Raw genomic sequence first — 24,960 nt, 5'->3', positions numbered from 1 at the left:
AGATGATTTAATAGTAAAAAATATCAGACATATGAATTTCAAAATGTTATCCCTCTTGTCAATTCCATTTTAAGAAATATGATAAAAACCTATTTAACCTCATATCACTTTGGAAGATTAAAATTTTAGCTTAAGGCCAAATAAAATAATATGTGTGATATTACATCTTTTACATCTTGGAAAAAATAAGTATGGTAGGTAGGGAATTTTTTTTATTCTAAAAATTTACAATTAATAACATTAAATTTACAATGTTTTTTTTACATTGAGTCTATTGGAGAAAAATTGTGACTTAACTGTGCTTATTGATAAATGACCCAACAACTTCAAGGTAGGCTATTTATAAGCTTAAAACATAGGGTAGGTATGGAAATAGGAAACACATATATTTTTATTTTGCCTAAAAAAAACCTCTGGAGCATTATTTGTGAAAAGGCATATCCGTTTCATTTTCTTTTTTTTTTATTCAGTTTCAGACATAAAGAAGAGTTATGTGACACTAAACAATATAAAATGAGTTTAGAGAGTTTAGAGAAATGCTCTGATTATATGTAATAAATCACATAAAATTATAATATGGCAAGCTCATTTTAGAGAAGAGCACAAGAGTAAGAATAGAATTATCGTCAGTATGAGTACGCATAGATTAGAGAGATTATCTGTGACAAGACTGAAAACCTGTCCAATGATATGTGCCTGCGTCACAAGTGATATTACTGGGGTACCATGTGACTGTGATAGGATATGTTACCAGGGTACCAAGTGGCTTAATCACAAGTGATATTACTGGAATACTTATGTTAGAATTGTTACCCTTGATTGTATACTGTGGATTCACGTACTTTTGTGGATAGATAAGAATTGTATTTTGATTTATATTTAATCTTTTTTGTGGCCAAAGTCTGCATGTAATCCTATAAAAATTTGAATTGTTAACCATTGAAGTTCAAGGCTTACAGTAACCCTGGAAATCCATGAAAATTAAGATCCCATAAATAATAAATCCACAGTATAAAGTATAATGTCTTGTGATATCTTTAAACGATGTGCTCTTAATGTTAATTTGATCAAATAATTAATGTTTATAGAAAACCTGGTTATTTCTGCTGAATATGACAGTTAAATATTAAAACTATGTATGTAACATGATGTTAATCCTCGATTCTTTTCTTTAAGCTCTGTTTTCAATGACAGATTTAATATCCGTACAGGAAGGCCTCAACATAGCATGAATATTGTTACATTTAAAATGCTGTATTCCAAAAATGAGCTTTCTCAGTTTCAAAAATTCTAAAACATACTTTCTCTCAATTTTGAGTTTTAAAATAAATTGATCTAAAACCTGAAAATCATTTTTACTTCCTGTTTCTAATGCATGACTGCTACACTAGAGCCTTTAAATTACATCTAAGCCATATCAGAGACATGGCTAAACACATAAGTACAGCCATTTGTTCATTGTTAATTTACACTAGTTTATTTCAATAAATCTATGACTACCCCTAGCCAAATATTAGTGCATTGTTTAAAACAATTATTAATGTAACTTTTCAGAAATTAGTTTTGGTCCCAATAATTAGTAATTTCAAATTGATTAGTGAGACACCTTGCCACAGTTTGAGGCATATGGCATTTGTACCATTTGAAAAGATTCAAAATTTTCATTTACGCCAAAAATCAGATGAGCAGTTACAGCAATAGAATTGCAAGTTAATGGTGAAATTTCTCAATAATAGTACAATGAAAGCATTGCATAAGAATATTTGATATACACACTAACACCTTAGGTGCTTTATTTAGGTGATATAAATAGTTTTGTAAATTTATCCTAGTTTACATTTAAAATTGGACTAATAAACAAATATTTTGGCGTAAATGAAATTTTTAATGGCACAAACGCAAAATGCATCAATTAGTGTCAGTTAAAAACAGAAAGGTGTACACATGCTGCTATAAATAGAAATCAACATGCGGACTACCTCTGTAGGTTTATTTGGAGCACTATACGTTCGGGATAATGGTTCCTTCTCCTTTGCAGGAACACTATTTGATCTATTAAAATCTTTGTCTTTTCTGACAGATTTTTCATCTGGTTTTCTCTCTGTCTGCTCAGTTTCTTGTTTTTCTTTTGCTTCCTTCTCAGCATTTTCTTTTTCCTTTTAAGAGTTATTTTAATATTTTCCATAAAACTGAATTATTTCATAATCTAAATTTAATATGTGTTTCTTTTTATTGAAGATTTTTCATTCCTAGGTTACTATTCTATTTTTTTTCTGTAATATTTTTTTGTGAAAAGAGTCCCTGGTTTACAGTATATCAAAAAAATATAAAATAAACTTTAAAAACATAAAAAATATTGCCTAAAATTAAAGCAGCATACTAAGGAAAAAAAATCAGTTTTGGTTATTTCTACCAAACTTATCACAAAATTACTACAGTACAGACGTAGAGCTATAACGACACTCACTGTAAACAAAAACTTTAGATGGTTTTCTGTAACACTTTTAAATTCTACGAAACACAGCTATAACTACACTCATTGTAAACATCAAATTTTCATGATTTCTGCCAAACTTATCACAACAATGTTACAATACAAAGGTCCACAGCTATAACTACACTCGCTGTAAACAAGGAAAATGCATACCTTAAGAGATTCTTTAGTTTCACCAATCTCTTCAATCCTTGGTGTGTCAGTTTTCTTGTCCACCTCATTTATGACATCTTCATCCTTCTTCTTGACCTGGACAGTATCATTTTCATTACTTTCTTCTATCTTTCCCATTTCTGGTTTCTGTATCTCAACAACAGCTGTTATTGGAGGCTTATCTCGGTCTCGGGTCTAAAAATAAGTGTAACAAAAAAATTGTGCTGCTGATTAAATATGAATTCATTCTGTTCAGTAAGTCCTGACAAAATTGTGATAGATATATTTGTCACACTATGGAAAACAGACATGGTGATTCTAGTACAGCTCTACTCCTTGAGTAGGGAGTGTATAACTTTTCTAGTGTTCATTTATTACTCAGATCTTTATCCTCATTCTTTCCAATAAGCATTGTGCATTTTAATTACTCCAGAACAGTAAAAGTGTGGGTCCCTTAATTCAAACTTTGATCTGTGTTTTTCAGAAATAAGCATTGTGTATGATCCTCATAACATTTGGTTAAGACAAACTTAAGTTAGAGAATGGAAACCAATTTTATGAATTATGGACGTACCGACATACAAGGGTAAAACTTAATGCCCCACTGCTATAGCATGGCCACAAAGATTTGTGTTTGTTTATTTTTACATCTTCTTTTATTCAATGTCCTATCTTATGTAAATGAAGAGACCATTACCTGATTTGCCTCAGTTGACTGCTTGTTCAACTCATTCTGTTTCTCTGTAAAGTAACAAACATAATACATTTTATTATATTGTGTGATTATATAGACATGTCCTACCAATGATTTTTGATTGACCATAAAGAACAATGTACATTAAATTCCTTTGAAAAAAACATGTCTTGATTACTTAACTTAGTGTACATTTGATAACACCAGGATTTGTTTGCACCTGTCCCAAGTCAGAAACCTGATGTTCAGTGGTTGTCGTTTGTTGATGTGGTTCATCAGTGTTTCATGTTTCTCTTTTTTGCATAGATTAGACCTTTGGTTTTCCTGTTTGAATGGTTTTATACTTGTCATTTTGGGGCTCTTTATAGCTTGCTATGTTGGTGTGAGCTAAGGCTCTGTGTTTGAATGCTGTACTTTGACCTATAATGGTTTATTTTTACAAATTTTGACTTGGAGAGTTGTTTCAATGGCACTCATACCACAACTTCTTACATCTATGTTCAAGAATTACAAGTTGCATTCATTAACTGTTTACACTGACTTTTTGTATGTTGAACATTATAATGTGTTTTTTTTTGTGTTTTTTTTAAATTGGATTAATTGAATGTCAATTTTTAAATTTAAAATTTCTATCTTTTCTTCAAGTACACATTTTTTTTGTAGACAATTGAAGAAAACATTTTTTGTATGCTGACTTTGGCTTAACCACAAAATAAAATATTCACCTGTTTTCTCTCAATCACACTTACCCGTGTCCGATTCAGAACTTTCTCCCTCGCCAGAAGAGCTAGAAGAACTTTTAATTCCACTCAGATTAGCCTCCAATGTCGACCTCTCCTGCCCGACTTCCTTCAAAATCACATTCTGTTTTTGATCAACACTCATTCGGGTTACAGAACTTCTGAAACAAATTTAAATATAATTTCAGTTTTATTTTATGTTCTGTAGTGAAGAATTATTTATACTAAAAACCTAAACTAGGTCTGACCATGACTTTTAAACAGTGCAAATATAATATGAACTAAACCATACATTTTATGTAGTTAATAGACAGAAAAATGGCTGGGAACACTATATAATCTACTATTTATTAAATTACAACAATCATGCAGTATATATAATCTTAACAATCATTTTAAAACTGTATATAACATATAAAGTATATTTGTACTATTAAATCTACAAAAAAGAGAGGGAGATATGGCTATCTAAATGTACTGTACTTTAAATTGCATGTCTATGGATAAAACACCTTTATTATGAATATTTCTAACACAGATCAAATTTCCATTTTTGTATATATGTCCTTTTCAAACAACATTCTTGTAAGCAAAACTGCAAAAATTACGATGTTTACAGAATTTTTTTAACTTTTTATTTATTTATAGTTTTAAAATAATTTTTGAGAAGTTCAAAATTATCAAAATTATTAATGTATGAATTAATTCTTTAAACAGTGTAAATGTTCATACCAAACAGAGCCATTCATATTGTTACAATAGCATTAACATATTACTCAACTTTATGAAGCATTACATGTAAAGCAAAATGTCAAGGAATAGGACTAAAACACAAACTGACAATGGACTAGACATGTTAAATCTCAGATGTCAGTCCTTCAGAGAAGTAGATGTTTCTATTATCCCAGAACCTTCTTGAATTACAGTTCTACAAAAGTTGCTTGGAATATTTTGCCAGGTCAACTGACACATAGCATTTAAAGAACCTATAAATTTGCCCATAGTACAGGCAAATTTGGTCATCAGTTTGACATTATAGTGTAATCACTCTTTAGTTCTGCAGTCAATGACAATAATAAATGTACATCAGTGTTAGTACACTAGATAATTATTTCACTAAATATCAGGGATACTAAGAAAGATGTTAGTTAAGTCACAAATCAAATGTATATAAAGAAAGTATGTTATGTACACCCTATCTAATTGCTAAATAAAATTGAGAATGGAAAAGGTCATAGACTATATAAATTTGAAAACTTTCCTATTTTGACATTTGTACATAGTGATAACAGATATTCATTTAAAAAAAATCTCAATTGATAGTAAACCTGGATTTCTTAACAATTTAGCAGCAAGTGTAACTTGATTATCAAAATAATATTCCATTGACTTCTATGTTCAACATTATACAGGGGATTGTCTTATTGGTTGTGGTGAATTTATAAACTGCAGCCACATCTTGGTGGGATAATTCTAAGACCAAGGTTAGGATAGGGGCCATACTTTTTGCACCTGATAGGGCCTATACAAGAATTCTTTGAGGGTACATTAGGCAGCTTGTAGAATTGCTAAATTTCTGGTCCTATTGCAATTCTAAGTACTCATTTCACACCTTCATCAACAAACGGAGCAGAACATACTACAGGTAACTTTATTTAATATGCCAACAGTGCCAAGCATGAAATATTTGCCACTGGATATCAAGCAAACAAAACTTGTACAATCTAAACAACTAGGTGAGGGAATCCTATGTTGTAAAATTTCATCATCAGAGTATGAAATATTTGTCACTTGATGTCAAGCAAACTTAGCTTATACAATCTAAACATTAACAAGTAGGTGAGGTGAGGGAAACTTATTTTGTAAAATTAAATTTCCAGATAGAATATAGTTTTTCAAAAGTTGGTAAAAAAAAAAATATCTGTTTCTAAAATTGACCTGCTTACGGTAGAACATATCTATATTTGAATTAAGCTTAAGTAGAGATTAGACATACAAAAGTCTGGAGATCAGACTGTCATTGGTTAGAAGCCTAACATAAATAAACAACCAAACAAGTCACGACATACATAAGGTCAATTTCATTCCGCAGTTCTAAAGCCCTAGGGTCCATGTTAACAATAGGCCCACAGTAATATATTGTCATAATCAAGGACTAAGAAATTTATTTAAGGTTTTGTTTCAATAGTCCATGCTGCAAAAGGGACAAAACAAGGGTCCAATGAACAACGAGGTAACTAATGCCATCTAACCTTTCGACATCTTCAGCATCTCGATATTTCTCGGCATGCCTATTTGATGACACAAAATAGTATTATATCATGCACTGATTTTACCCTTGTCAGACTGACAGAAAAAAAAATTAAAATCTAAACATGCTGTAGGGGGAATGAGTAATTCAAGAAAAATCATATTAAAGTCAAAATGAAATATGGATGAAAACATTTCTTATTTGACAATTGATATAAACATAAGTTTAACATGAAATTAACATTCTCATTGCATTACAGGGAAAAATCAATATTGACTTCATGGGAAAATTCCTCTGTGGATCAAATTAAAAACTTTCCTTCTCGTAATCTTTGTTTACTTTAAAAAACGTTACTTTCTTCTAAACGATGAGTAATGGAAGGAGTGGTTCATTAATCAAATCTGTAATTGTTGCAAACTGTTTTAAATAAAATACCATTGATTAACAAACAGTTAAATTTTTAATTTAGCTATTATTATTTATTGCTTATGCATTTAAAGTTTCAAAAAAAAAAAAAAATGCTGCTTTTATATTAATACATGAAAATAACAAAATATTTCATTCTAAAATATGAAATCAGCTAAATTATTTGATGGGAAAATTTGAAATTATGAATGACTTATTGAAATGTGAATGAGAAAGGTATTCTTACCTGCAACAACCCATAATTAAATAACATCACAATTCTCAGGTAACTGTATAGGTGTGCAAACGTTTTGATGCATGGCCAATTTTACCTGTACCTAACTTTTTATCATTAGACCAAAACAAAAACAAAAAGAGTGAATTTGTCTTAATTCCTTTTCATGGTTCATTACACCATAGGGTTAAAACTTCACTACTAAATTATGTCTCTCTTAAGTAATTATTTTAAATTATTCTAAAATTATTGTACAAACAGCTGTGACTCTGTGAGATATATGGTTATTATGACATTAACATTTTAATATTTAAAATTCCAATGAACAATTAAATTATTACTAATTCTTCTATAATAAGCCATTTAATACCAATGTATTGTAAAGTTTAACAGTTTTTATAAAAATAGCCTATAACCACTTTTAAATGGATTTTTAAAAACACATTTGAATCAATTAAATAAGATTTATGCAATTTAATTTGGGAAAATGATGTCTTCATTTGGAAAATTCTGGTTCAACTATCCGTTTCCCAACAAAATGTAAGTAAAATATATAAATCTAAAACGTAAGTTTATTTTTGATAACTTTAAATCTAGAAGCATTCAAATTATATTATTTTGTCTTTTAAAAAGTTTCTATATGAATGTTAAATTTTGTCCGTCTCAAGTGATCCGTGTAGTATGACAAAATATTACAAAACAATGTTGGTCAATTGTGAATCATACCATTGATACGTGTGCCTGTAAAAAACTCAGTTCAAATTTTACCTATGTCACCTTAATCTTAGAACATAATGTTTTGTTCAAAACAACAAGATCCTTATTATTTATTATTTGCATACATGCAATGGACATTTAAAAAAGACCCTTGTTTAATTTATAAATGGTAAAGCTAGTCGGTTCAAGTGTACCAAGTGCTCAAGGGATAACACTATGAAGTGACCTAAGGGAGACAACTTGGTTAAAATTCAAAGGAATCGGGTTGGGAAAAAAATCTAAATTCAATGATAATATAATCATCATTTAAAATAAAGGAGAATGAAATTTACTTTATATTTTGTGTTTGCTTTTTATAAATCGTTTTTTAAACAATGTTGAATTATCAGATAAACATCATTATCTTTGCTAGGTAAACTGAAATAGGTGGAGAGCCTCTGTTGTCAATTACATAGACTAGCAGAAACTTATCTGGACCAATACAAACTACAATAAACTTCTTTGGGATAAAAGAGAATATTCACATTAAGTTTTCTGTATACTGACTGAACTTGTTTATCTTATATCATTGAATTATACAATAACTTGTTTTATTAAAAGATATTAACTTTGATATGAAAACATCTTTCTGAAATAACCTTCATCAGGTACGCTGCAAAAAAGTTTGAGAGACCAAATATCCATAAATCTTTGTCCTCAGCAAATATACATTTCTTTACAAATCTGTTCACACAGGTTACAGGGTTTTTCTTGCAAAAAACAAATTTCGTTTGAGAATCTCTTAAAATCACAATAATTATTCAGTGATGAAGCAAAATTGGAAGATAATAGCTTTATTGTTATATTTAAAAAGTAAACAATATAATACAAAGGAGTCTTTAATACTGAATAACATAATGTTATATGAGTTATAAATTCCATAAGAAACAGATTATTTAAATAGTGTAGGTAAAATTTCCATCATGTTAGGCAACATAGCAGAAAATTCATTGTTGGATTATTTCAATATAAGATCAAAGAGGTAATATTTGAATTATCTCCCTTTGTCAATTTGGATATTAAAAAATTGTCAAAGAACATCCTGTATTACTCATAAAATACTTGACATCATAGTCTGATTTGTGATTTGACATAAACTATTTTTTAATTTCAGATCAAAATCTAAAAATATATTTTAACCAGAACATATTTTATAACCAGATGCTCCGCAGGGCGCAGCTTTATACGACCGCAGAGGTTAAACCCTGAACAGTTGGGGCAAGTATGGACACAACATTTAAGCTTGATACAGCTCTGAATTTGGATTGTGATTAAATAGTTGACACAACATAGGTTTCTGACACAGAATGAATGTGGTCTAAGAACTTAAATTTAAAAACTTTAAATTAGACAATTACCTATTATGGTCCAATATTTTCAATTTTCAAACGGTCGTATAAAAAATTTGAGCATTTCTACATTGTATTTGGAACTGGTAGAATACCGTCAAATCTTCATTTATTATGTGCCAATAACTAGTTACTTAACCTAATCACTGCAAAAAGCTTCACAAAATCCATTAAGAGTTAATTTATGACACAACCATAACCTAAGTTAAAGCATTTACTGGCATGGCAATCATAATGGATACAATTTTTCAAGTTCTGAACAATATTAACGAAGTTTATAATTTTATATTTGATTTAAAGACAAAATATAGATGCGTAAAAATATTTTGTATTGGTCTATGTAATAGTTTCATGCTAAGTTCTATGGTAAATATTGTTGCAGATATTTTCGACATGTCAGCCATGCTATAAATATCTTAGGCCCATTCTGGATTATACTGAATGAATCAAGGGGATAGTAAAATAGACAAGTTTCCGACTAGACCTTCTGGTAATATAAGTCACAATTAATCTGTACATTCTAAACTTGTTAGAACCTTGATCCTAACACATTAAAACTATATTTCTTTTTAGAAAACTAAGATAAAATAATGTCCTATTTACAATTTGGACATATAGAGTATATAAAAACTTCGATGTAAGTAAAGCTAAATTCACAATTAAGTGGTGGTATTGACCACTTTCATTAAATACAATATATATTTGGAGAGTTAGTACTGGACATCAATACATCTGTACAAGCAAGACATTATATACTCTGTCACATCACAGCAAATCAGCAGCATTCAAAATAATAGTCCTTGTTCTAAGTAGTAATACTATACATATATACTTAGTCATTGACAGTTTGGAACAAAAGCAGGTCAAGGACATATTTGGAAGCCCATATATTTTTACTTTGAATTTGCATTAGGTTCTGTCTTAGAACATACATGAGCAAGCAAAATTATATTCATCAAAGTGTTGGTTAAGATTACAAAAAACTATCTTAAAATATTTTTTCTTGTAATATCTTATTGACCTGCTCTTCATTTTACTCTTTGTGTGTGCATTTGTGTGGTTTTTTTTTGGTCTTCAATAAATGAGTACTGGGCTAGTACTAAAGAAAGGATTTTAAAATAGTTAGCCATTCCCCAAAACACATCCCCAAAATCATGAATTAAAACTATATACTTACCGTTGCAATAAAGGGAGATAATTTATGTAAATTATAATATCTAAGTTAGATTTATGATTCCAGAAGACTTATAAAAAGCCTTTATAAGAGATTAAGCTAAGACAAAGGAAAGAAACTCTTTTAGTTAAATTTTTTTTTTAAAGAAGAACTTGCATTTGACCTTAGGCCAGATGAGCTAAAAAATCTATGATATGTGTATACACCATAACTCGGAGTAAAGAGGGTTTATTTGTACATCCATTGTTATTGGACTTCGGTGACCATAAACTACTTTGTAACGTAACTCCCCTTTCCTACCATTATGCTACTCCAGCTTGTTTTAGGTTGTGTATTGCCATTGGATGATGACATATAAGGTTAATTACCTAGACTACAAAGGAACTAATCAACAAAGCTAACTATGAAGAAAAAGCTCTGTGATATATGTATATTATAAAGCTAACAAATCTAAGTAGCACACAATGTGAATCAGTGTGTTAAATAAAAATAGTAAACTAAACCTTTGGGAATCACTCCTGCTGTAAACAAAGCATGTAATATATATAATAATTAGTAAGCAAAAAGGGGGGATAATTTTACAGGTCAACTGATAGAATGATTTTACTTTCCATTTTGATCCTATTTTCGAAATAGAGCTGATTGCCCTAATTACATATTTTTAACACAATCTCAATTTTTATGAATTGAATGAGTGAAATAATTGTATAATTTTTCATTTTTAATATAACAATACATAAAATAGCTGTCCTAATTTTCTATTCTTTTCAACTTTAAATTTAACTTTGAAAAGGAAAATATGGTCATTCACAATCAGTGACCTTGTAGTTTAGAACTATGTATAACAACAACAGATATGCAATACCTACATGTAATTTTAAGTCAAATATTATGAACTTATTCAAAAGTGTAAACACTCTTGCAAGTCAAACTTCTCACGACAAATAAAAAAACTAGAGGCTCCGAAGAGCCTGTGTCGCTCATCTTGGTCTTATATGCATATTAAACAAAGGACACAGATGGATTCATGACAAAATTGTGTTTTTGTGATGGTGATGTGTTTGTAGATCTTACTTTACTGAACATTCTTGAAACTTACAATTTTCTCTATCTATAATAAACTTGACCCTTGAGATACAGAGGAATATATATTGTAAAAATTTACCAAATTGATGAAAATTGTTAAAAATTGACTATAAAGGGTAATAACTCCTTAACGGGTCAACTGACCATTTTGGTCATGTTAAAATGGTCATGTTGACTTATTTGTAGATCTTAATTTGCTGAACATTATTGCTGTTTACAGTTTATCTCCATCTATAATAGTATTCAAGATAATAACCAAAAACAGCAAAATTTCTTTTAAAATTACCAATTGATGGGCAGCAACCCAACAACCAGTTGTCCATTTCATCTGAAAATTTCAGGGCAGATAACTTTTGACTTGATAAACATTTTAATCCCTAGTCAGATTTGATCTAAATGCTTTGGTTTCAGAGTTATAAGCCAAAATCAACATTTTACCCCTATGTTCTATTTTTACCAATGGCGGCCATCTTGGTTGGGTGGCCGGGTCACCGTACACATTTTTAAAACTAGATACCCTAGTGATGATTGTGGCCAAGTTTGGTTAAATTTGGCCCAGCAGATTCAGAGGAGAAGATTTTTTTTAAAGTTAACGATGATGGACGACGGACACCAAGTGATGGGAAAAGCTCACTTGGCCCTTTGGCCCAGGTGAGCTAAAAAATGTGGACACTTGTTTTTGAAAAATCTCTCTTTTATAAGAGTTGGCATACTATCTAATGAATATGATTTTTTTTTTAATCTCATCAGGGTACGCAAAATGTCCCTCCCCTCATATTTAAAATTAATTTATTCTAAAATAGCATAATATTACAGTTTTGATCTAAATCATCAGTTACAAAAAGGGATTTGGTTTAAACATCAAAAACATTCCCAAAACAATATGTTACTTAAAGTTACTTTTTCTGAACTATAAAGGAAATAAAATTTACAATTGACAATTGAAGGACTGAACTAATTGAGGTCACCTGCTGAATTCACTTTTTTATCTTAATACACATTCCATTATGAATAAAACCTTTCTTGAACTTATGAACAAAAAACTGATTTTTCCCCTTCTGATTTTATTCCTACAGGTAGCACAAGAGTGACTGTGCGATAAGTATACAGTGGCATTCATTTATATGTTAACTAGTTACTAGCCACCAGTGGGTAAACACAATCTTAATTTTTCTATCTACAACAATTCAAGTTATTCAATTAAAGTCAGGATCAACTGAAATTTTGCATTCACAACACCAAGATTTAAATCTGCATGCCTTTCTAATGTGCACATGTGCTCACACCTATCATGCAAATTAGTAAATTGTGGATGTTATCATTTCCAGTTTTTAGTGTGTTTGCAATTTTTTTGTTTAGTTAGAGTTATGTCCCCTTTTATAAGTCAAAGTGATAACGGGAAACAACTGATCTTTAACACATATGCCTGTGTAGTTTAGAATGTAAATGCCTTTCCATGTTACAATTTGTTTGTCCATACCTTCTTTTTCCATGCTGGTTCCTATGAGGTATAATCTCATTGGTGTCTTCATTTTCTTTATCTTTCAACTGTAAATATAAACAATATAACAGTTCAAATTAATCTAGATATATAATGAAAAATTATCAGTATTTTTGTATTCTGTGATCTGAAAGGTATGCCTTCAAATTTAGTGCTTATCAAAATTGATGTGATTGAATTTCACATAATGTGGATTGACTAATATTTGTAGAATACCATTTTCCTTGATTTCATGGGGAGAGGTCAACCATGAATTTAAATGTTAAATGATATGCACGTTTTTTCAAGGTTAGTATACACACTTCAGCAAATCTAGGAAATCAAATATCTACTAAAAAAAATAATTTCCTCAATCCATTAAAATAAAAATCTAAATGTGAAAAATTTATCTATTCTAAGGTTGGTAGAAGAAAATTAAAGTTTACAAACATTTTGGACCACATATTCTTGTCATATTGTTTGTGTTGTTCATCCATTTATTTTTTCAAAGAAATCTGGTGAAGTTGTTTGGTGTGGTTTGTTGTACTTATGTAATAAAAATGGATATATCTGTTATTCTTTAAAAATCTTATACTATTTAATAACTTACAGATTGTTGCTTGGCCTTAAGTTCCTCTAATAACTTAATGATTTCACTATCTGCTACATCAGTTGGTGTTTGTCCCTGCAATAAACAATACAATTTTTAAAACATCTAAAAACATAAATTTTTCTTGAAATAAAACAAATGACAACTTCAAAACTAAACATGCAATATTAGTAAAAGCCTTCTAAATATATTTTCTTCTATGAAATTGTATTCTTTATTAACATGCACTTTACAACTAGACAATAATGGTTTAAATATGAATACTTAAATAAGTTACAATACAAAGTGTCTGCAGCCAATGCAATATCCTTTAACTTCTAACCTTTTAAATATGATTCTTAATGAGCGGTCAACCAAAATCTTTCTTATCAAGAAAGGAAACTTGGTTTAGTATAATTATAGGGAGCTAACTTTTGTTTGCCAATGAGACCAAAAAAAGATGGAAGAAAAAAGATGTGAACAATTACTGGTCTCTGTCTGAATTTCCACAGTACCCATATAAGAATATTCAACTTTACTTCTCATGGAGGTTGTTTTTAACGACCTTGACTACCCATGGGGTATTGCACCGTTGTTACCTTTTCTTATAGCTAGCGCAAAGCCCAAATTCAACTTATGAATAAAAAATGTTCTTCCAGACAAAAAAAAGTCAATCAGTTCACATCTGTACACAATACTTATTCAAGGTAAAGATCAATCAGAGGAAAACATGACCTTGTGCAATCCCATAATATAAGTATCGACAGGATGTAGGACCATAAGTGTTTATACTGGGATAGCATACAAGGTTAGTTATGTATTTAATATTCAAAATATAATCAATGTAAAGGGGCCAAATGTATGAGTTGGGAAATATACACACTGTTGAAAGGAGGTAAAAAAGTCAGTCCCCCTAAAAAAAGGAAAATTAATGAAAGAGACAAAAATTTTAGTGTAGAGTTTCCCATATGAAACTGAAGTAAACAAATCAAGAAGTGAACAATTATTGGTGTTACTATTCATCAGTTTTCATTGTTTTCATTTATTTTAAAACTTGCTTTGTTTGTTTTTAAGTTTTTTCAAATATTTATCACCACATCAACCCTTGAAATTAGTCCAGAGTGGGGGGGCACATATTCGCCATGGAAATATTTTCGCCCTTTTGATGTTTTTTCTGTAAAATTTGTGTGCCTTTACCTACTTCTTGCCTAAATAGATCGTAAAGGCTGTTGGTAATGTTTGAACGGTTGATATTCCTCTTAACCGGATTTCCAAGGATATTTGCACATATAAAGAAATATGCAGGTGTTTTAAACAATTTTTGGCTATTATGTAAGGTTTATATGGTAATCATGTGCAGTCTTCAAAGAAAATATTTATGAGAAAAATCGTATAGAAATGATCTCTCAAGCTTATTCATGTAATTACATTGAATCATTTTTAAATTACACCACAATAATGAGGATGATCATATCATGCATTGCAGCGAATTGTGTCCCTCATGCTACACTAACAATTTTATTTCCTCTTGAGTTTACATTCATTTTTACAACAATTAACCAAGGTATAGTAAAATTTTTGAAACCTGCATTAAAAGTTCAAAATTAGGTAGGTCGGCTGTTAGTGGAAATGAACGAATTATGCGGCGAATATTGGTCAATCATTCTACTATATTTCCAAATTGAAAACTTTAAACTTACAGCATTATTTTTAATATCCATATCACACATATGATCCACAAGAGCCTTGCAAACTTCTTCTTGACACCAATGTGCTGCAGCATGGAGAGGAGTCCACCCATCATTATCCCTAGCATTCACATCAACTCCTGCTTGTAGAAGAACACTGAAAATACAAACAACATTCATCATCACTTCAACATGTGTGAGTTTCTGTTATATATTATATATATAAATAAAAGTACAAATACCATTCACAGTCTTACATTCAACATGTTACGTTTTTTTTTATAACAAATGTTTTCATCTAGTGTGCTCTTGTTTTAGGTGAAAATGTTTCTTTTGTATCAGTATGTTGCTAGAATTAACAAGTGAATCTGTGAGAAACTGCTCACTGATGATACCCCTGGCTTCTAAAAGTATATGATAAACTAGTAGTTGTTGAGTGATGAATCTAAAAACGCATCACAGGGTATAGCTGACTCATAGAAACCAAATTTCAGAAATCCTTGCAATATAATTCTTGAGAAAGATGCAATGAAAAAAATATTCATGGGATGAATGGAAGGACAGACAAACACATGTACAGGTAAAACAGTATACCCCTACTTTTTTAAAGGGAGGATATAATTAGATATTGTAAACATTTCAAGGGCAAGAAAATTAAGCAGTACTGTTAAAGTCAAAGCTCACTTGATTATTTTTTCTTTTGTAACTTAAGATGTTTTTGGACAGCATAAAACTGTCTCTTACTGTGGATAATTGTGGTTGAAATATGAACTATTTTACCTAAGTTGTTCCTATAAAACTGAAAAGAAATGGTCATTTGGTTCCATCTATTCTTAAAGGGTGTCCAATTGTGTGATTGTTGGACCTACCTGATGACTTTCATATAGCCTTTAGCAGCTGCCACATGGAGAGCAGTGGCACCAGTCTTTTGGTGCCGTTTCTCCTTGACGGACTTGTTATTCAGCCATTTATTGGCATCTTCTAACATCTGGTTCTCTTCCTCTTGTCTGGCTGCATCAGCATCAATATCTACAACACAAAAAATCTTTATAAGGTATGAGAAGGAGAAGAAAAATATGACAACAATTTTAATGTCAATACTTCAGATGAAGAACAGCAATACAAAGTTATTTCAAGTGTCCAAATTTGATGGAATTTTATTCTATACATTGCCTTAGTACTTATCATAGCCTTATCTAAACCCTTGTCCTTATCGCATCCTACTTATTTTTTGGAATTTAATGTCACTTTCAGAGCACTTGAGCATGTTTTTATTGTTGGAGGAAGCCAGTGTTCCAAGAAATAACCAGGACTTCCTGTGGAAATCTGGTAATCAATTTCAACTAAGATCAGAGTCTAGTGTAACCTTGTCATGAGGGAAGGGAGGGGGCAGGGGTAGAACTCCAAACCTACGACTTGACCAGTGTGTAATGGCAGTAGACAAACTACTCAAAGCAATCTGTCACTGAGGTTCCTAGCCATATCTTCATACCTTTACAAATCATAGCCCTCATGTAATAGGTAAAAACAAAACTACATTGTTTTACAAGGAGTTAAAGGTCATAACATATCATTTTATTTGGCAATATATCATTCATTAATTGTCCTTGAATGTAAATAAAGTCCTAACATATTGAAAGTGAAATTAAAGAAATAATGTTATCCTAACTTTAGCTACTTGATCTTAAATGGGTGTTTCCTGAAGTGAATGACCTTTCTACAAGGCAAACTGCCAATGTTGTATCTCATTAGGTTCAGTCAGTATAAAGATCTGCTAATTACTACTGATTATATAAAACTATAAGAATTATTCAAATATCTCAAGTGTAGATATTCGGTTTTTTTTTGTGAAACAGTTACATGAACATGATGAATAAAGTTTGATTTATTTTTTTAGAAAGATATTGCTCAATAGTTACTCAGATTCTGTCAGCCAAGTAAATATATCAATTTTAAGACTTTCCTAAAAACATAAGTTGAAGACAAGAACTTTCCAACCATTTGTTTCCTTAATATTTGTATCTGGTATTAGTCCTTGCGCTTACATCGAAAGTAGAAATATGAATAACAAAATACTGCAGTCTTCGCACTCAACCACATGCCCAACAGCACAGGCTTGTAAAAATGCTGTTAGGCCTGTAAAAATCATATCTACAGGTCAAAAGACTCTCACTAATCTTTTTAGTAAAATTCAGCTTCTGTACTATAGCTTCAAAATTTTGGGGTACATGTGTACATGTTAGCTTGCTTACAAGTGTCTTTTGTTCATGGAAAAATCAAAATGCAAGATGTATACTGTACTGCACTAGTTATAAAGATTGATTCTTATATCATATTTATATCATTACCCTGCTACCTTCTTACAATCCGACCACATTATTTATGTTTCAGTGTGTTGTAACTCTACCTATTAAGGAATGCATTACTGAACCTAAGAGTAACACACAGAGGAATGCATACTTTGTAACTTTATCTCTTTACAAAATATCTTTATTAACTGAAAAAAAGGCCAAGCTAAACAATCAGTGATTTTACTGATTATGAGATAAGATTTTTTAAATGCTTTATTTCAATGGTAAATGTTCTGTGTATTTAGAACAATTTCTCTTCATATCTCAAATAAGAACTAGGATTTATTTTCTGACATTCTAAAACTTGATCAGTTTATTCAAGTTTCTCACTTAATGTTTTATAATTTTTTGAACAGGTAAAATATTTGCTTCATTCATACACTTGAATAATGTACTTAGACATTAGAATTCCACACAAAAAAATGTACCTACTAGCCTACTTTGTCAGGTGTGTATGTACTATTAATTAACATAATTAGCCAAGTAGCTAGTGTATGACTACCTAATCAAGTAGAAACCGTGTGAAGTATCTCTATTGATATATCTTTTGTTTTTTGTATGTTAAACAAGAATTTTTACTATCAGTTCATCAACGAGTTAAAGATCAGTTCAACAATGTGTCAATCTTTAAAAGAATAATTAAAATATAGGTAAAACATACTGACATACATTTATTATCTATCTAGCCAGACACTTATTCAAAATTGCCCTATAACTAAATCGTGCACATGAAATTTAAAAATCAAAATGAATATTAAATTCATAATGTAGAATTCAGACAATATACTGCTCTGTCTAGATGGATATTATATGTTATTTAGTAGCCATACTATCTTATAGATGGACATTTCAAATTTGCATAAAAAATATGACATATTAAGGGTAAAGTCACTGAACCATACAAAGTTTATTTAAGATGTTTAATAAAATTGTTATTAGTGAAATTCCTATAGTTTTAGTGATCTTGTGGTCAGTTGTGAAATGGCTTACTGATGAACATACATAAACTAAAATGATCATCTATCTGTTTTGCATCTGAAATCAAGTCAAAAAGGCAAAACATTTCTTTTTTGTAGACATACTTTACTAGTGCAAGAAAATTGGTACCGTTAATTTTATTACTACAAATGTATAAGCTTTATAAGTTCTTTGGATTAATGCAAAACAAAAGTCCCTGGTGACTCTAATATATAATTTTACCTAGTTTTGACATTTCATCTTGCAGCATATGTTCCATAATTTCATCCTCACAAATATCAATCGGTAGATCTCCATCATTATTTACTGCAGCTACGTTAGCTCCCTCTTTTATCAAATATCTGAAAAATAGGAAATATCATTTAACAAACTTTCACCCTTGAAGGTTTCTACATTGTTACTCAACTTCATACTCCTCAATAACATAAAAATCTATTACCTATCGTCTTTTTTTCAAGCAGCATTATAATTTTCAAGAAAAACCTGGAAAATGCACAACACCATAAAAGGTCAATGCTGGAAATCATACTTAATCTGTGGTGCTGGTTAACAGATTTCTTATTCAAAACAAAATAAATAGGGAATGTATCCCATTGGACACAGATGATGACACTCCCCCCAATGTGAGTAAATTAATAAAGGGAATAAGCTCTTGTTGAAACGGAATAATGAATAGAGGGTATCAAAATTACATCTAATTGACAGAAAATATAAACCCATACAAGTTGAAGACTACCTTCACAAAATTATATAGATGTAATTAAATTCTAACTTTGTTTGAATTTTTAATAGTAAATAATAAGAGTAAATAATATAAGCTGTGGTCATTGACTGATCCAGGCAGTTTCATAAAGGGGGCCCACTTACTCTCCTAAGAGAGGGCTTGCTTCTGTCATGCTTCAGTGATTCCCTATATAATCAAACCAAATTCTTCTCACAAAAGGGGGAGGGTTAGGGTCCCCCTGGATCCACCGATGCTATCATACATGTATAGAAGAAGTCATAGTCTTCACTCTAGTTAGCTTTCATGTACTTAAGTGTCAACATGATAAACATATCAGACAGATTCTGTGAAACTGTATGTATTACTATGGACAGATGTATACTGAACATATGAATAAACCACTTCTAATGAACTATATTTAGAAACAGGAAATAATAACTATCTTGTGAATCTGACTGATAAATCATCTTTTATCTTTGTAGTACATGCACTTCTCTAAAGCATATATATAATACTTAAAATGTACAATGTATTTCTACATCCTAGTATTTCATAATTCATCTGTGTCCTATCATCAAACAATCTTCTTGAATCAGTGCATGTGTATAATAAATTTTCTCTATCTGTATATTCCTTGTTTAAGAAGGTTGACTTTTCTTTTGCTTGCATAGAACCTTATGTATTAAACAAATAAAACTAGATGAAAAATGATCAGAGAAACAAAGATGTAGCTATATCACAGAGATTGTGTTTTCATAAATTGGTGTGATTTATATCATGCCATGGGTCTACCAAAACTGCAATAATTTATACAACTTTGACATTCCAAATGTTAAGTTAACCATTTGAAAGTTAATCAAATAGGTGCTTAAAATGCAGCAACGTCAGTGTGTTTGACTTGAACTTCAAAATTCCTCTGTTTACAGTTACATTTATATACATGTGTCTACATTTAAACAACAGAAAGAAAAGAAAAGAACTGTGACAGTTGACAAATCAAAAAGGAAAGACAATTTTATATTTTAATCTCCAATTTTACAATGTAAGAATGGAAATTTGAACACATTTGAGTACAATTTCAAGATAAATGTCCCTTTAAAACGAATAAAACTAGCCAAGTCTAAAGTGTACCTGACCCATATAAGGATAATTAAAGAGACTGTCCTAATTATAGGACCAGTTGTACAATACCTGAGGTAGATTATAAACGGACCAGAGTTTTGTTTACCAGGATTTCTCAATGAAATTCCTATGGGGTATATACATTTATTATTTACACTACAATGAATAATATAAGACAACAGTATATAGTTCTAAGGTGAAAAAATATCACTGTATCAGGTTTGGAAATTTAAATACCTTTTATTTACAATAGGTTTCCAATTTTGTGAATGAGAAATATGTATAATAAAGCTGGGATAAGTCAATAAAATCAAATTTACAAGATATGAGCCAGAAAATCTGTACAGTTTTGGTACACGTCAACTGCAAATACTCTCAATCCAGCTAACAAGTTTTGAATAAAATATTATAATAAATGGAATCAGAAACTTTTCCACTTTAATTTATATATCTAGGGATACGATCACTACTTCCATTATGAAGAACAACAACTACTGCAGAACTTTGGCCAATGAACAATTGATAACTAAACTACAAGTAGCCCAAGACAGGATACACTAATATCTCAGAGTTCTGTATTTTTGTTATTTTACTTTTTTCTATACATGGGCACATAAACTTCAGAAGGGACTTCCATTATGCATGATACATGTATGTCTCACCATTGTTCAGCCACCATAATTGTTATTCTGATGTTTTTTTCCCTACCAATTGAATAACTTATGAATGCTACGAACAGTTTTTTGCTCAATTAAAAAATCAAAGAGCTGAAAGCTCTAAAGAAAAATGACGCCACTGTCTCTAATATTGGGATAGTTTTTATGCAAGTCTTGATTTTCACATACCGTAATTAGTTTAACAATGCAACATGTCTCGTAAGCATATAATTGATATTCGTATATATGTGTATGTGTGAAGTGAAGGTGACAACTGGCTGTTTTTTAAGACAAATGAATAGGTCAAGACTACCTGAATTGTACAAATAAATACCGTAGAAAGGCTTGTATATTTCTCACTGGTACATAGTCTGAATCAGGGTCTGTTCGCCCCCTTTCACTTTCACACCCTAAATGTTCGCACCCAATCTTAATTGGTTTTGTGTTTAATAACTCTGTAAGCAAGTGTTTTCTTATAAGTATAATTGTTGTCATTGTCTCAAAATAAAGTGAGACAGCATTTTTATTTGTGTTGAATAAATCTTAATCATGTTTTGGATAGCGTATTGTTAAAAATAATAATAATCCTTTCTAATTAAAGTGGTATTTTGTCAACGTTTTATTTTGTGTTGAATAACTCTTTATCATGTTTTTGTTAGTGTATTGCTATAACTTTGTTTCATTGACTTCTTTCAAAATGAAGTGAGATTCTCACTATGTTTTTTTCTGTGTGTTGAATAGATTTTATCATGTTTTGGTTATAATAGTGGATTGCTATATTTTGGTTCCTATATTTTATTGTTTCGTTGTTTCAGATCAAAGGGACCAAGCTGTTAAAAACAATTATCTTTTGTGTTTTTCCTTTAAAATCTTCAATGTTTTACTCATACCAAGCTATAAATACATTCAGTATTTACACCAAAGCAATTTAAAACAACAATCATGATTTTCCAATTATTCAACTTGAATTTGAATTAAAATTGAGCGCGAATGAGTAGAGTGCGAACGGACCTTGGGTGCGAACGTGCGAGGTGCGAACCTGCAAGGTGCGAAAGTGTATTGGGCGCGAACGGACCTGATACCACAAAATATTAAGTAAATAATATTTTTGTTACTGTTATCAAAGGTCTAATGAAACTCAGTTTATTTCAAACATTTGTCAAAGAATTCTAGTCAAACCGGCACCTGGTTAAATTGGCACCTGGTTAAATCGACACCTGATATAGTCAATTCGTCACCCATGTTAAATATATATTTTAACAGTATTTTAAGCAAAAAGAGTAAAAATAAGTAAGGGGTTGCCAGAATTTTTTTCAGTATTTAAGCAAAAAGAGTTAAATACTAACTTTCACATTTTTGGGTGTTCATTGTACATTTTGTATATATTTATTTTTCTCAACTAAATGACATTTTTGGTGTATTTTTAATGATATATATATATGAGTAGTCAAAATAATTATTACGTCAGACAAGGCTTTTTTAATTTTATTCTGGGACACCTTTCTATGACCGCAAAGCTATGTTAATTTTTTTCTGGGACGCCTTCCTAAGAGCCTGCCTACGAACTTCGTAGGAAGACGTCACAGAAAAAAAAAATAGCCTTGCCAGACGTCATAATTATTTGGACTAATACATGAGATATTGGATATTTTTATGCATTATTTAAACCAGTTGAGCATTTTACAGGATTGTTTGTTTAATGCTTTTTAAACTTTACTGAAAAAAACACACCTTAAATTTGCTTATTATTTGGCATGAAAGTTTGATTTATTGAAAGGGACTCATAGTTTTCCATTTTTTTTAATAATTGTCTAATTGTTAAAACAACAGCTTGGGTAAGGGCTTCGTTGTTTACCTTTATACACAACAACATAATTTCACTTTGGTTTCGTTGTTTACCTAAATACAGAACAACATATTCACTATGTACTTGGTAACAGTTATTAATTAATTGAATAGAAAATATTATAACAAATATTATTGGATGCCGAATTGACGTCAAATAGGTGCCGATTTGACTAGATGCCAATTTAACCAGGTGCCGACTTGACTTGTACGTTTCAATTCCTCTGCGATCGTTTGCAGTATTTTCTTGAGAAAAACCTATTTTCCATCATCAAAGAGAAGAATAAACTGCTAGAAAATGATTCTGGAACGCTTCATGATTGTTAAAATAAGTTAAATTCACTCAAAAAACAATTTTAAAACTTGCGATGTTTAAACAGGAAGTTTCAAAAGCACGTGTAAAAAAAGAAATTAACCGGTGAGAGTGGAAATCCGTACATAACAGATATCACTATAGTACGACTTTGAAAGCAAAACAGTTCCATCCTTTTGTAAAACAGTCTTTAATATACCTATCACATTAATGTTTGAAGGGTCTTAAGCTTATTCAAACCATAAAAGTCGGTATGAAACACCAAAACGGAATGAACAATAACCGATTACGTTTTGTAGTTTACAAATTCTAAACTGGTTCCCGTCAAACTACAACACTTTGTCCGAGTGTAGAATACAAGCAGAAACCAGTTAGTTTGTAAACTGGTTCCTGGCTGATTACTACACAATGACCTCTCATGCATAATTAATGATAACACAAGCAGATTCCAGTTTGTATAGAAAGTAGTAAATACGAAACCAAGCGCGGTAGGCAGAGAAATGTAATGAAGTTCAGGTCGCCAGTAATGGAACAATGACTGCGTCATTTTCCAAAAACCAAGACCAATATAGGGTCTGATCCTGCATTGTTGCATGCAATTGATTGGGGTGACATGTTTACTGCAGCATAACTGACCATTCCCTTTCATTAAAGACCCCAAAAAATGACAATATTTTCCTTCTACAATCATGACAATTGATAAGTGTTGCAAAATTTTAAAATATTGAAAAAACAGGAAATGGCTGCATGGTGGATGTAAAAACTTCTTACTCATTACAACTTTTAACATATTAGTCCAGCTGCTGCCTGCAGACAAAATAATAATTATTCTCTGCAAACAAACCAAGAAAAGTTTGTCAAACTTGTCTTGTACAATACATGTACAACGAGCCCTGTAAAATTTCAAACCATTGGGAAATAGAAAGCTGCTAAACAATAGATATACAGTCTTCACTGTTAGCCACTAGTCCGATGCGACAGACTAGTAAATATTGATTCGGACTAGTGAAAATTTTCAAAATTTTATATAGTCGTATTGGGACAAGTTTTGATATTTAGTTTCCGGACTAGTAGATGAAAAGTTTTTGGCGCAGACTGGATATAAAACTGTTTTTGCAACATCTTTAAACTATCAAGCTGCTGACAAAGTGTAAATTTTAACCATTCTCCATTTTAAAAGCCACGAAAAGTTTTACAAAGCTTTTTCTTGTACAATAATTAAGCATTGTTACATTTTTTAAAAAAGATTCGCAAACTGAAGTGGCTAAAAATTCTTAACTTGCTACAACTCTGCATTATCAAGTTCCAAACAACTATCAAATCATTTCCATTCATAGAAGCCAAGAAAACTTTCCTCTAGTTATTTCAAAGGGTAAATAATGTTTTCTTATCATACACTCCTTTTGTTGTCATGACAAGGGAACTACATACTCATTCAGATATATACTGTACATGTACATGTATCTGTCCTGTAACAAATATATATACATGTATATATTGGTTCTACTGTTAGAGTCCATATCTACATCGATATTTACCTGGCTATTTCTGTGAATCCACATGAAGCTGTAGCGTGTAAAGGAGTCCATCCTTCATTGTCACATACGTCCACATCTGCAGAATGCTGGACCAAAAACTCTACCATATCCAAGTTGTCGTCTATACATGCCTTAAAAAGAAATAAAGAGTAATTAACAAATAAGGTTGATGACTATAGGTGTTTTGATACAACCTACGTGTGTACGCCCCTGAATTCTTTAAAATGTTCACATTTCATGGATGTTCATGAACTGCTTTCTTATATTTTACTTTACATCCTATCGATTTAGGTAAAATCAAGCCTAAAATCAGTGCCGTTTAGGGGAAAAAATAACTGT

General features: G+C 30.7%; 1 protein-coding gene across 50 annotated transcripts in view; it reads right to left on the bottom strand.

Moving 5' to 3' along the window:
* LOC139490791 (protein phosphatase 1 regulatory subunit 12A-like) overlaps positions 1-24,960 on the bottom strand; it is an 80,316-nt gene that overhangs the window by 48,760 nt on the left and 6,596 nt on the right. For 19 of the 50 annotated variants that reach the window (XM_071277780.1, XM_071277776.1, XM_071277779.1 and 16 more), the window contains exons 2-12: positions 24,622-24,752; positions 18,646-18,764; positions 15,964-16,123; positions 15,107-15,251; positions 13,428-13,502; positions 12,818-12,885; positions 6,334-6,372; positions 4,091-4,242; positions 3,345-3,388; positions 2,648-2,842; positions 1,980-2,156 (exon numbers count right to left, since the gene is read on the bottom strand). In XM_071277780.1, the coding sequence (XP_071133881.1) occupies positions 1,980-2,156; positions 2,648-2,842; positions 3,345-3,388; positions 4,091-4,242; positions 6,334-6,372; positions 12,818-12,885; positions 13,428-13,502; positions 15,107-15,251; positions 15,964-16,123; positions 18,646-18,764; positions 24,622-24,752 (1,305 nt within the window). Of the gene's footprint in view, positions 1-1,979; positions 2,157-2,647; positions 2,843-3,344; positions 3,389-4,090; positions 4,243-6,333; positions 6,373-10,754; positions 10,773-12,817; positions 12,886-13,427; positions 13,503-15,106; positions 15,252-15,963; positions 16,124-18,645; positions 18,765-24,621; positions 24,753-24,960 lie in introns of all 50 variants that reach the window. The other 31 variants (XM_071277797.1, XM_071277803.1, XM_071277800.1 and 28 more) reach the window with 7 other exon arrangements.

Source organism: Mytilus edulis, chromosome 10 (assembly GCF_963676685.1).
Source record: "Mytilus edulis chromosome 10, xbMytEdul2.2, whole genome shotgun sequence".
Classification (NCBI taxonomy): Eukaryota; Metazoa; Mollusca; class Bivalvia; order Mytilida; family Mytilidae; genus Mytilus; species Mytilus edulis.
The sequence above is the reverse complement of the archived record's forward strand: the minus strand, read 5'-3'. Positions and strand labels throughout refer to the sequence as shown.